The 13,035-nt window shown below is 43.1% G+C and overlaps 1 protein-coding gene across 6 annotated transcripts in view; it reads right to left on the bottom strand.

Annotated features, from left to right (window-relative positions):
* Positions 1 to 12,718, bottom strand: part of pitrm1 (pitrilysin metallopeptidase 1) — a 70,507-nt gene extending 57,789 nt beyond the window's left edge. For 4 of the 6 annotated variants that reach the window (XR_015757263.1, XM_043690648.2, XM_043690651.2 and 1 more), the window contains exons 1-4: positions 12,596 to 12,718; positions 10,653 to 10,755; positions 6,470 to 6,576; positions 3,514 to 3,665 (exon numbers count right to left, since the gene is read on the bottom strand). Coding sequence is in view for 5 of the 6 variants with exons in the window: in XM_043690648.2 (XP_043546583.1) it covers positions 3,514 to 3,665; positions 6,470 to 6,576; positions 10,653 to 10,755; positions 12,596 to 12,657 (424 nt within the window). In the remaining variant the exon portion in view is untranslated. Of the gene's footprint in view, positions 1 to 3,513; positions 3,666 to 6,050; positions 6,143 to 6,469; positions 6,577 to 10,652; positions 10,756 to 12,595 lie in introns of those variants that run through there. The other 2 variants (XM_087987534.1, XM_043690652.2) reach the window with 2 other exon arrangements.
* Between the last annotated feature and the right edge of the window lie 317 nt (positions 12,719 to 13,035).

The following is a 13,035-nucleotide window of genomic DNA, read 5'->3' as shown; positions in this document are numbered from 1 at the left end:
AATCCTCAGGATCTGATCAGGTTTACCCGACAACTCTGTGGGTAGCTAGGGAAGTGATTGCTGGGCTCCTTGCTGAGATATTTATATCAGCGATGGTCACAGGTGAGGTGCCGGAAGACTGGAGGTTGGCTAAAGTGGTGCCACTATTTAAGAAAGGTGGTAAGGACAGGCCAGGGAACTATAGACCAGTGAGCCTGATGTCAGTGGGGGGCAAGTGTTAGAGGGAATCCTGAGGAACAGGAATTACACATATTTGGAACGGCAAGGACTGATTAGGGATAGTCAACACAGCTTTGCGTGTGGGAAATCATGCCTCACAAACTTGATTGAGTTTTTAGAAGAAGTAACAAAGACGATTGATGAGGGCAGAGCGGTGGCCGTAATCTACATGGATTTCAGTAAGGTGTTCGGCAAGGCTCCCCATGGGAGACTGGTTAGCAAGGTTAGACCTCATGGAATACAGGGAGAACTAGCCATTTCGATACAGAGTTACTCAAAGGTAGAAGCCAGCAGGTGGTGGTGGAGGGTTGTTTTTCAGACTGGAGGCCTGTGACCAGTGGAGTGCCACAAGGATTGGTGCTGGGTGAACTACTTTTCATCATTTATATAAATGATTTCGATGTGAACATAGGAGGCGTCGTTAGTAAGTTTGCAGATGGCATCAAAATTGGAGGTGTAGTGGACAGCGAAGAAGTTAACCTCAGATTACAACAAGATCTTGATCAGATGAGCCAAAGGGCTGAGGAGTGGTAGATGGCGTTTAATTGAGATAAATGCGAAGTGTTGCATTTTGGAAAGCTAATCAGGGCAGGACTTATACACTGAATGGTAAGGACCTAGAGAGTGTTGCTGAACAAAGAGAACTTGGAGTGAAGGTCCGTGGTTCTGAGAAGGTGGAGTTGTGGATGGAAAGGATGGTGAAAGGCACATTTGGTATACTTTCCTTTGTTCATCAGAATACTGAGTGTGGGAGTTGGGGGGTCGTGTTGCAGCTGTGCTGGACATTGGTTGGGCCACTTTTGGAGTATTGGTCTGGTCTCCTTCCTATCAGAAGGATGGTGTGAAACTTGAAAGGGTTCAGAAAAGATTTACAAGGATGTTGTCAGGGTTGGAGGATTTGAGCTATAGGGAGAGGTTGAATAGAGTCATAGAGATGTACAGCATGTAAACAGACCCTTCGGTCCAACCCGTCCATGCCGACCAGATATCCCAACTCAATCTAGTCCCACCTGCCAGCACCCGGCCCATATCCCTCCAAACCCTTCCTATTCATATACCCATCCAAATGCCTCTTAAATGTTGCAGTTGTACCAGCCTCCACCACATCCTCTGGCCGCTCATTCCACACACATACCACCCTCTGTGTGAAAAAGTTGCCCCTGAGGTCTCTTTTATATTTTTCCCCTCTCACCTTAAACCTATGCCCTCTAGTTCTGGACTCCCCGACCACAGGGAAAAGACTTTGCCTATTTACCCTATCCATGCCCGTCATAATTTTGTAAACCTCTATAAGGTCAACCCTCAGCCTCCGACGCTCCAGGGAAAACAGGCCCAGACTGTCAGCCTCTCCCTGTAGCTCAGATCCTCCAATCCTGGCAATATCCATGTAAATCTTTTTTGAACCCTTTCAAGTTTCACAACATCTTTCCGATAGGAAGGAGACCAGAATTGCACGCAATATTCCAATAGTGGCCTAACCAATGTCCTGTACAGCCACAACATGACCTCCCAACTCCTGTACTCAATACTCTGACCAATAATGGAAAGCATACCAAACGCCTTCTTCACTATCCTATCTACCTGCAACTCCACTTTCAAGGAGCTATGAACCTGCACTCCAAGGTCTCTTTGTTCAGCAACACTCCCTAGGACCTTACCATTAAGTGTATGAGCCCTGCTAAGATTTGCTTTCCCAAAATGCAGCACCTCACATTTATCTGAATTAAACTCCATCTGCCACTTCTCAGCCCATTGGCCCATCTGGTCCAGATCCTATTGTAATCTGAGATAACCCTCTTCGCTGTTCACTGCACCTCCAATTTTGGTGTCATCTGCAAACTTACTAACTGTACCTCTTAAGCTCACATCCAAATCATTTATGTAAATGACAAAAAGTAGAGGGCCCAGCACCGATCCTTGTGGCATTCCACTGGTCACAGGCCTCCAGTCTAAAAAACCCTCCACCACCACCCTCTGTCTTCTACCTTTGAGCCAATTCTGTATCCAAATGGCTAGTTCTCCCTGTATTCCATGAGATCTAACCTTGCTAATCAACCTCTCATGGGGAACCTTGTCAAACGCCTTACTGAAGTCCATATAGATCACATCTACTTCTCTGCCCTCATCAATCTTCTTCGTTACTTCTTCAAAAAACTCAATCAAGTTTGTGAGACATGATTTCCCACGTACAGAGCCATGTTGACAATCCCGAATCCGTCCTTGCCTTTCCAAACACACGTACATCCTGTCCCTCAGGATTCCCTCCAACAACTTGCCCACCACCGAGGTCAGGCTCACTGGTCTATAGCTCCCTGGCTTGTCTTTACCGCCCTTCTTAAACAGTGGCACCACGTTTGCCAACCTCCAGTCTTCCGGCACCTCACCTGTGACTATCGATGATACAAATATCTCAGCAAGAGGCCCAGCAATCACTTCTCTAGCTTCCCACGGGCTGGGACTGTTTTGCCTGGAGCATCGTAGGCTGAAGGGTGACCTCATAGAGGTTTATAAAATCATGAGGGGCATGGATAGGATAAATAGGTCTGTTCCCTGGGGTGGGGGAGTCCAAAACTAGAGGGCATAGGTTTAGGGTGAGAGAGGAAAGATATAAAAGAGACCTCAGGGGCAACGTTTTCATACAGAGGGTGGTGACTTTATGGAATGTGCTGCCAAAGCATGTGTTGGAGCCTAGTACAATTGCAACATTTAAAAGGCATCTGGTTGGGTATATGAATAGGAAGGATTTAGAGAGGTATGGGCCAGGTGCTGGCAAGTGGGACTAGATTAGGTTGGGATATCTGGTTGGCATGGACGAGTTAGACCGAAGGGTCTGTTTCCATGCTGTACATCTCTATGACTCAGTGACTCGGTTAGAAGAGTCAAGATGTTTAAAATTATGAAGCAAAGTGGACGGAACATATTCCTTCTAATTGTAGAAAGAATGTACTCACAATTAGTGATTAAAATAGGTATTTTAAACATTTAAGAGCTGAGATAAATAGCTGAAAAAAAAAACTAAATAGGGAATGAGAAAGACTCTTCTTCAAAGTACTAGGAACCTTGCTTGTACAGATGCTAAACATGACCGGATTGTTAAGGCTGAGCAGCATAGTGTTCTAATTTCTTGGTGATGACACACACAATTTAAACACTCTCTTTACAAAAAACAGAAAGCCTACAAAAATTACAAAAGTTATTCAGTCAAACATGTTCCTTAGGTTAATTACAAACCAAGCTCAAGACTCAACTACTCACAGCATCATCTACATGCATTTCTAATTCAACAATTCTGACCTGTGAAAGCGTTCATGAAGGTGGCAAGTGATCGTGTCAACATTTTGAAGAAGGGATCTCTGCATTGGTACTTCTCAGAGCCACAAAGTACAACATGCTCCAAAATATGAGGAACTCCAGTACTGTTGAGTGGTGTAGTACGAAACTGCACACTAAAGAAAAAGTACACACAATTACCTCAACATTAGTCTTTTTTATGTAACAATACCACTTAAAAAAGCAAAAACTGAGGATGTTATATAACCTCATTAAAACTCTAACTTTAATTTTCTTACCCATTAACAAAAACAACAATGGAGATATGAGGAGAAACATTTTCTCACAAGTCTTTAAGATCTGCAATGCACTGCCCGAGATTGTGGTGAATAGTACAATTGTAGGACTCAAATGGGAATCAGATTGTTATCTGTGAAGAAGTAAAGCATGTAGGGGATTAGAGGGAGAATGCCAGGAAATGAAATTAGGAGAGCCAGGGCAGATACAATGTTCTACCTCCTGTGCTATAGCAATATGATCTAATATTTCATTGTTCAGCATCAATTACAGCAACCTAAATCCTCATGGGTTAACAAAAGTCAAACAGCTGAAAATCCACAATCCTCTATTTGGAATCATGGGCTGAGATTTTGTACTCCAATAGCTCCCCTCCCTTGCCAATGAAGAAGCTCAATGGATCAAGCTCTGATTATCCTCTTTAATATCTGATAGGCATGCATCTCAATGAATCACAAGCCTCCACAGTGAAGACCTGCCCCAGCAGAAGCCACTGGCTAATCACAGATGATTGCTAACATCCCAAGATTTGGGTATCGAATGATGAGTTCACTTTCTTTCCAAACAATGAAGATGGAGATTGCAGGGATTGTACAGTCAATGGTTTAGAGACAAGGAAGAGGGCTGGTCTTCATTGCCCATCCCCTTAACCTCCATCCCATATCCTTAATTGAGGCAAATGAAGCCCCTAACTTACTCCCCCAGCTTAAGAAACAATTTTTTTTTAAGATTCAAACAGAGGATGTAAGCATAACAGGCTTTGACAGCACTTTTCCCCATTCCTAATTATTAAGAGGAAAGTTAAGAGTCAAACATATTGCTGGTGTTCAGGAGTCACCTGTATGTCAAACCAGATGGCAGATTTATTTCCTTAAATTAGTGAACAAGGTGGGTTTTTGACCCAAATGTTGACAGTAGTTACATGATTGATGTTAGATCGTTTTTCCTTCAGATTTGACTCGATTCAAATTTGACCATCTGCTACGATGGGGATTTGAACCCATATCCCAAGATCATTAGCCTGTATTTCTGACTTACTAATGACATTATTACTATGCCATTGCCTGCAGGTTCTATTGCTATTGATCCTTCTGCCAAATGGAACAGTCGTTTTCTATCTATCTTGTCTAAACACCTCATGATTTTTGAAATCTTCATCAACCCTGTCAGTCTTCTCCGCTCCAAGAAGAGCCCCAGCTTCTCCAATCTAACCACAGACCTGAGTTCCTGACCCCTTCTCAATATCCTCGACGCCTTCAAGCCCTTCCAAAATTGTGTACCTAAAACCAAATGCAGTTGCGACCAAACCAAAATTGCTTTCATAACCACTTTCTCAATCTGTTCTGCCATGCTCAATGACGAGTCTGCACATATACCCCCTGGGGCCCTTTGCTCCCATACCCTTTTCAGAACTGTTAGTTTTATTTTATATTGCTTCTCATTATTTATGAATATTTATCACTTCTCTACATTAGATATCAACTGTTGGCAGTCAGTCTATTCAACCAGCCTAAGAACTCGAGGTCTATCATTAACTTCTTTACAGTTAACAATACTTCCAAGTTTTAGATCATCTACAAATACTGAAATAGTGTCCTATATACCTAAGTCTAGGTCATTAATATAAAACCCAAGAAGCAGTGGTCCCAAAACTGACCCCTAGGGAACACCATTGCATATCTTGACTCCAAAAAATAACTGTTTAAACTTTTCTCTATTTTCTGTCATACAACCACTTTTCAATTCACAACAAAAACAGAAATTGCTGGCAGCAATGTCTGGCAGCATCTGGGGAGAGAAAACAGAGTTAACTTTTCAGGTCCAGTGACCCTTCTTCAGAATTTCAGACCCTTCTTCTAGAGTTTCATTCAATTTCTGTTTTTTCATTTCACTTTTCTGTTCCCACTGCTATCATCCCTTTCATTCCATGAGCATATCCATCTTTTAAAATACTGTTGTACACGTAGCAAAATTATCAAAATTTTAATGTTAAAATATTAACTTATTAAAATTTTATTTGTGTAGGGTTCTGTAGAGAATGTCAACTGATTTTGTGACATTCCATTGCAAACTTTGTTTTAACCACACGTAATGAACTGGAAGTTTACAGTATTATCACATCTGTGTAGTCAGTTGAGGGTGTGACTGAGAAGGCTCTCGGATAATCATATTTTAGTTATTATTTAAGTGATTTATGCTGTAAATATAACTGTGATGTGCATACCACCTGCATTATGTTTCTATTAATTAGCATGTGTTCTTACATTGATTATGTGGACCTCTTGATCAAACGGAATACTTGTTCAACTGATGCCCTCTTGGTCCCAAAGGGGCTGATTAATAAAAGATTTCTGTACTTTCAAACAGTGAAACATACAAAAAGAGAAAATACTGTAAATACTCAGTAAATCAGGGAGCATCTGTGAAAAGAGAAACAGAGTTAATGTATGACCTTTCACCAGTTCATTAACCTGCCTCTCTCCCCCAAGATGCTGTAAGGTTTGACTATGTCCAGAATTTTCTGATTTTAGATTTCCAGCATTCACAATATTTTAAATTCTCCTGAACCCTCTCGAATCGATTTAAAAACACATATCAGAATCGGTTAATACTAAATCAGAATATAAAATCAAATAAGGCATACTAAACAAGATCTTACTCAAAGTCATAACTAAAGAGATACCTGAATAGATTGTTTGGATCATCCCTTGCTACATGCAAGTGCTGAGCCCCTGTATTATCATGGTTGAGTTTAACAGCTGTCAAGAAGAGATCTGGAACAGGTGTCACCTAACGGAGAGAAAGATTGTTCTTATTATGATAAAAATATTGAAATTTTGAGTTTGGTTATATTTAGAGGCCTTTTAAGACAATTTTTAAAAACAAAATAGTTGCCTTTGTGTGTTAATGAAGCAGAATAATCTGATCAGTCCAGTTTATTAAATTTGAAAATAAGAAAGAGAGAGAAGTTGAGCCTACTCTGCTGTTCAATCCAACCATGATGACCTTGAGTTTCAACTCCAAATTCCTGTCTTCTCTCCATAACCTTCAACCATCTGAGAGACCAAAGATCTGTCAATCTAAAACTTAAATATATCCAATAATAAAATATTCCAACTCTCTGGAGTGGAGAATTCCAAACATTCACAATCTTTTGACTGGAGAAATTTTGTTTCTCTTCATTTCTAAATGTTCAAACCTTTTTCCTGAAATTGTGTCCCTTATTCTAGACGTCTCAGCTAGGGGAATTGACTTCCGAGTGTCTAGACAAACAAGCACCCTCATAACTTGGACCCAATTTACTCAGCCTCTCATCCATGGGACAAATCTAGTGAAGATTTGTTGCACTGCCTCAAACGCAAGTATATTCTTCCTTGCATATGGAAACCAAAATTATAGACAGCGATAGATTAGATTTTTTTTAGATTAGGTTCCCTACAGTATGGAAACAGGCCCTTCGGCCTAACATGTCCACACCAACCCTCCGAAGAGTAACCCACCCAGCCCCGTTCCTCTACCCTATATTTACCCTTGACTAATGCACCTAACACTATGGACAATTTAGCATGGACAACTCACCTGACCTGCACATCTTTGGATTGTGGGAGGAAGCCAGAGCACCCGGAGGAAACCCACGCAGACACGAGGAGAATGCGCAAACTTCACACAGTCACCCGAGGCGGGGATCAAACTTGGGTCGCTGGTACTGTGAGGCAGCAGTGCTAACCACTGAGCCACCGTGCTGCCCTTCTAAGGACGACAGATTTGCGACACTACAGTCCTCTGCTCTACCAGCTGAGCTATCGAAGGAGAGCTCAAAATTAAGTTTTCGAGTCCAGTGATCCCTCTTCAGTTCAGACCTGCTGAGTTTCTCACAATGTGTGTTTTGGCTCAGAATTGTCGTCCTTGAATCTCTTTACCTCATTATTTTCTTTTTAAGGCTCTCCTTATAGCTTTATGTATTTTCCACTTTCATATTACCCCTCTTAACTCAGGATGTACTTTGATTACACTTCTGTAAAGTGGCTGGAACCTACTTTGTTTACAGTTCTACATAAATGCAGACTGTTGTTGCAATTTAGATTAGATTCTCTCCAGCCCAATAAGTCTACACTGACCCTTCGGAGAGTAACCCACCCAGACCTCTGACTAAGGAATCTAATATTATGGATAATTTACCTGACCTGCAAATCTTTGGACTATGGGAGGAAATCCACATAGACACAGGGAGAATGTACAAACTCCACACAGACAGCTACCCAAGGTTTCCTGGGGCCCTGGTGCTGTGAGGCTGCAGTGCTAACCACTGAGCCACCGTGCCATCCCAAGAAAGCAGGTGGAGTGAGAACAGTGAGCACTCAGTCCCTGGGTGGTTCCAGATGTAGTCTCACGAAACCCAGTACAATTTTACTAAGGGTTATTTGTTACTCAAATCCCCTTAAAAGTACAGATTAATGTAATGTACTTTCCTAATTTCTTGGTAGTATCTACATGCTAACTTTGTCCTCCTTGTAAAAGCAGACGCAGGCACCAATGAACACCTACATTTTAAAGATGCATATATTTTTCAAAACATTCTGCTTTTCTATTACAGTCATAGAGATGTACAGCATGAAAACAGACCCTTCAGTCCAACCCGTCCATGCCAACCAGATATCCCAACCCAATCTAATCCCACCTGCCAGCACCCAGCCCATATCCGTCCAAACCCTTTCTATTCATATACCTATCCAGATACCTTTTAAATGTTGCAATTGTACCAGCCTCCATCACTTCCTCTCGTAGCTCATTCCATACATGTACCACCCTCTTCGTGGAAAAGTTGCTGCTTAGGTCTTTTTTATATCTTTCCCCTCTCACCCTAAACCTATGCCCTCTAGTTCTGGACTCCCCAACCCCAGGGAAAAGACTTAATCTATTTATCCTATCTATGCCCCTTATAATTTTGTAAACCACTATAAGGTCACCCTTCAGCCTCCGACGCTTCAGGGAAAATAGCCCCAGCCTGATCAACCTCTCCCTATAGCTCAAGTCCTCCAGCCTGGCAACATCCTTGTAAATCTTTTCTGAATTCTTTCAAGTTTCACAACATCTTTCTAATAGGAAGGAGACCAGAATTGCATGCAATATTCCAACAGTGGCCTCACCAATGTCCTGTACAGCCACAACATGACCTCCCAACTCCTGTACTCAATACTCTGACCAATAAAAGAAAGCATAGCAAACGCCTTCTTCACTATCCTATCTACCTGCGACTCCACTTTCAAGAGCTATGAACCTGCACTCCAAGGTCTCTTTGTTCAGCAACACTCCCTAGGACCTTACCATTAAGTCCTGCTAAGATTTGCTTTCCCAATATTCTTATGACCAAGCGAAAAAGATTACAATTGCCTGCATTATACTCCATCTGTCACATGTTGTCCAGTTCAGTTAATCTACTTATATCTCTGCAGCCTCTTGGGTGTTTTTCTCACAGCTTACATTCCTATCTAGCTTTGAATGTGTGTTAACAGAAAAAAAAAAGAGGCTAATATTCTTAGAGCACTCCATTAATCACAGCCTTCAGAAAATGCTCCATTGATCCCTATTCTGTTTCCAGTCCATTAACTAGTCCTCTATCCATGGGCTAATATAATAAGTCCCAATCCAAGTAGTCTTCATCTTGTACATTAATCTTGCTGTTCGCCGAGCTGGAAGTTTTTGTTGCAAACGTTTCGTCCCCTGTCTAGGTGACATCCTCAGTGCTTGGGAGCCTCCTGTGAAGCGCTTCTGTGCTGTTTCCTCCAGCATTTATAGTGGCCTGTCCCTGCCGCTTCCGGTTGTCAGTTCCAGCTGTCCACTGTAGTGGCCGGTATATTGGGACATTTGACTGGGACAACACTACCATTATAGGGCAAGCAAAACAAAGAACAGCCAGGGAATTCCTAGAAGCATGGCATTCATCCACAAACTCCATCAACAAACACATCGACCTGGACCCAATATACCTGCCACTACAGCGGACAGCTGGAACTGACAACCGGAAGCGGCAGGGACAGGCCACTATAAATGCCGGAGGAAACACCACAGAAGCGCTTCACAGGAGGCTCCCAAGCACTGAGGATGTCACCTAGACAGGGGACGAAACGTTTGCAACAAAAACTTCCAGCTCGGCGAACAGAACCACAGGAACGAGCACCCGGGCTACAAATCTTCACCCAAACTTTGTGCATTAATCTTTTGTGTAATACCCTGTTTTTTCTTTCTCTATCTTTCAAAAATAAATCGTTCATGGAATATGAGCACTGTTTTACTATCCATCCCCAAGTGTTCATAGAGCAGCAAAAAATTAACAACACCTGGTCTGGGAGATGCCAGATTTCCTTCTCTAAAGAACATTAATGAACCGGTTAGGCTCCCATTTGATTAGCTTTTTATTCCAGATATTTTTCTTTTGCTGAATTCAAAAAACACCAGCTGCCATGACAGGATTCAAACATACGTTCCAAAAATATTAGCCCATGATTATGGATTACCAGCCCAATGGCATAACCATTACACCACTGCCTCCCCAAAAGTAATGAAGTTAAATTTGTTGACTTCCAATCTGCTAGGATCTTTCCAGAATCTAGTGATTACATTTTACAGTATTTCATGAGCTGTGGAGCTGTCTCAAAGACATGAAAATCATATAATGTTTTTAAAAATAAAGCTGTGCAGAAAATTGAATACAATGTTTGTTTTCAGGATACATGCTGTTAGCATTTCCCAAACATCATAAAAATGCAGCAATATGACCCACAGAAGTTTTTTTTTTAGATCATACCATAGATCAGAATTCAACTCCATTTGGTGAGAGATTGCTGATTAATAAGATAACAAACTACCTGGTTGACTGTAAACCCATGAATCTTCTTCCCAACTGTGTACTGCCTGGCTCGCTCTTGTGCAGAACTACTTCTCCATCGCCATGAACAGCAGCTCATAGATCTATTAAGAAAAAGGATGTTGGAATTACAGTAAAACTTTTCATCTATTTAGATAAAAACATGATTTCAGTGATAAACTGGAAATCAGTTGTCAACAAAAACAGAAACTGCTGGAAAAGCTCAGCAGGTGTGGCAGCATCTGAGAAAAGAAATCACAACTAACATTTTGAGTCCAGTGACCCTTCCTCAGATCTGAAGCTAACAAGGAGAAAGTTGGTTTAATGCAGAAAATAGGATGCGAGGATGAGGCAAGAAGTAAATGATAGGTGGAAAAAAACATTTGGACAAAGAACTGAATAACAATCAGCTTAGAAGAACAAATAGCTACTAATGGGGACAATTATTAGCTAACAATGGGTCATGTAATAGCAGACCAAGTGATCACAAGGCCTGGTCCTGTTGGGGTAAGGTGCCTCAAACCCTAAAATTGTTGAACTCCATACTGAGTCCACAGGCTGTATTGTTCATAAGCAGAAAGTGAAATGTTGTTCTTCCAGCTTGCACTAAGTTTTGGTGGAGCACTGCAGCAACCAGAGACAGATGTTGGACAGGGAACATGGTGGTGTGTTGAAGTGGCAAACAACTGGAAGCTCAGACTCTTTTTCTGTGGACAGAACATAGCTCTTCTGTGAAGTGGTCATCCAGTCTATGTTTCATTTCCCTAATGTAGATGAGACCATGTAGTGAGCAGTGAATGCAATAGACTAGATTGACTGAAGGAGAAAGTGAGGATTGCAGATGCTGCAGATCAGAGTCTAAGAGTGTGATGTTCGAAAAGCACAGCTGGTCAGGCAGCATTTGAGGAGGAGGAGTATCAACATTTCAGGCATAAGCCCTTCATCAGAAATTCCTGGCTGATTCTCCTGCTCCTCAGATGCTGCCTGACCTGCTGTGCTTTACCAGTGCCACACTCTTAGATTGACCAAAGTGCAGCTAAAACGCTGCTTCACCTGGAAGGTATGTTTGGGTCCTTGCTATTGAGGGATGAAATAAACTAGCAGGTGTTACACATTCTACAGTCGCAACAGAAGGTCTCATGGGGCTTTGAGGGGTGATTTTGGGAGCGAAGGAGGAGTGGACCAGAGTGTTCCAGAGGGAACAGTCCTCACAAAAGACTGACAGGGGAGTGGAATGTATGTCTGGTGGTGGCAGAAATTGCCCTTCATGATCCTCCGGATGCGTAGGTGAGGACAAGGGGACCCTATTGCTGTGGTGGGAAAGAAGAGTGGGGGTGAGGGCTGAACTGCGGGAGATAGGTCAGATCCGTCTGAAATCTGCTGAGTTGACCAAAAAGGTTGAGAAAATAATAAACCGATCTTAGGTATTTGGCAAAATTAAAGCCTGCGTTCAGAGCCATTCTTTCGAACAGTAAAGTGAGGGTGACACATGGAGAACAAAGCAGGTGCCATCATATTGTGTCACATTGTGAAGCATCAGCACTAACCCACCCAGTGCAGAACCTTCTCCAGGCTTACAGAGTTGGCACAGCCTCTGGTCACCACAGGCCCACCGCAGGGTCAGTCTGTGACTCTCAGGGTATGGGCGAGGGGGGTGAACGTGGTGATGAGCGCTCAGTTCATCGCGTCGCCCTGGGATCGAGTAGGCTACAACCTGCAACCGAGAGAGATGCAGCAGCCCGGAGGGCCGGCCTGTTATCTCTATCACTGGAGCGTGGGGAGTGAGGCAGGGCCAAGGGTCGCCCTGGTGAGTGTGGCCAGGAGGCGGCCGCCTGTGCCCCACAGCCCTGCCTGTCTATCTGACTCTGGGTTCAGCTCGAAGGCTCTGAGCCCTCCCTCCCTAAAAACAGGGGAAGCAGCTGGACTGGGATGGCCTGGCCTCACCTCCCGCTCCGCACTGACAGCAGCGGCCTCATACCCGCAGCCCTACGCACTGCCGCCGCCATCTTGCCCTAACCCTCTCCTCCACCGTCGCCAGGCAGCCAGCCTGCCTGCCCACAGCACCCAGCAACGTCCCGAATCCTCATTGGCTAAAGCCGCCCTTAGAACACCCACACGGATTGGATAAAACAGTGACGTCGCCAATGGAGGGCGTGACCAATCTATCGGGTGCACGCATGCGCGGATTGATTTAACATGCTCAGTGCTGTCAAATCTGCAGGGGGGGCTGGTGAGACGGATTGCAAATTCAGCAATTTGTGCACATCATGATTGATCAAAACAGTGAAGGGGGCTCCCTTCTTTTATTTTAATTTTTTTTTTCTTTTTTTGGATATTTTAAAAAATAATTTAACCCCCACACTACCACCTAAGTGCGGTAGTGC

Source organism: Chiloscyllium plagiosum, unplaced genomic scaffold, assembly GCF_037043375.1.
Source record: "Chiloscyllium plagiosum isolate Xiang-an unplaced genomic scaffold, Cpla_swu_hap1 HiC_scaffold_5, whole genome shotgun sequence".
NCBI lineage: Eukaryota > Metazoa > Chordata > Chondrichthyes > Orectolobiformes > Hemiscylliidae > Chiloscyllium > Chiloscyllium plagiosum.
This window is presented reverse-complemented; position numbering and strand designations above follow the sequence as displayed.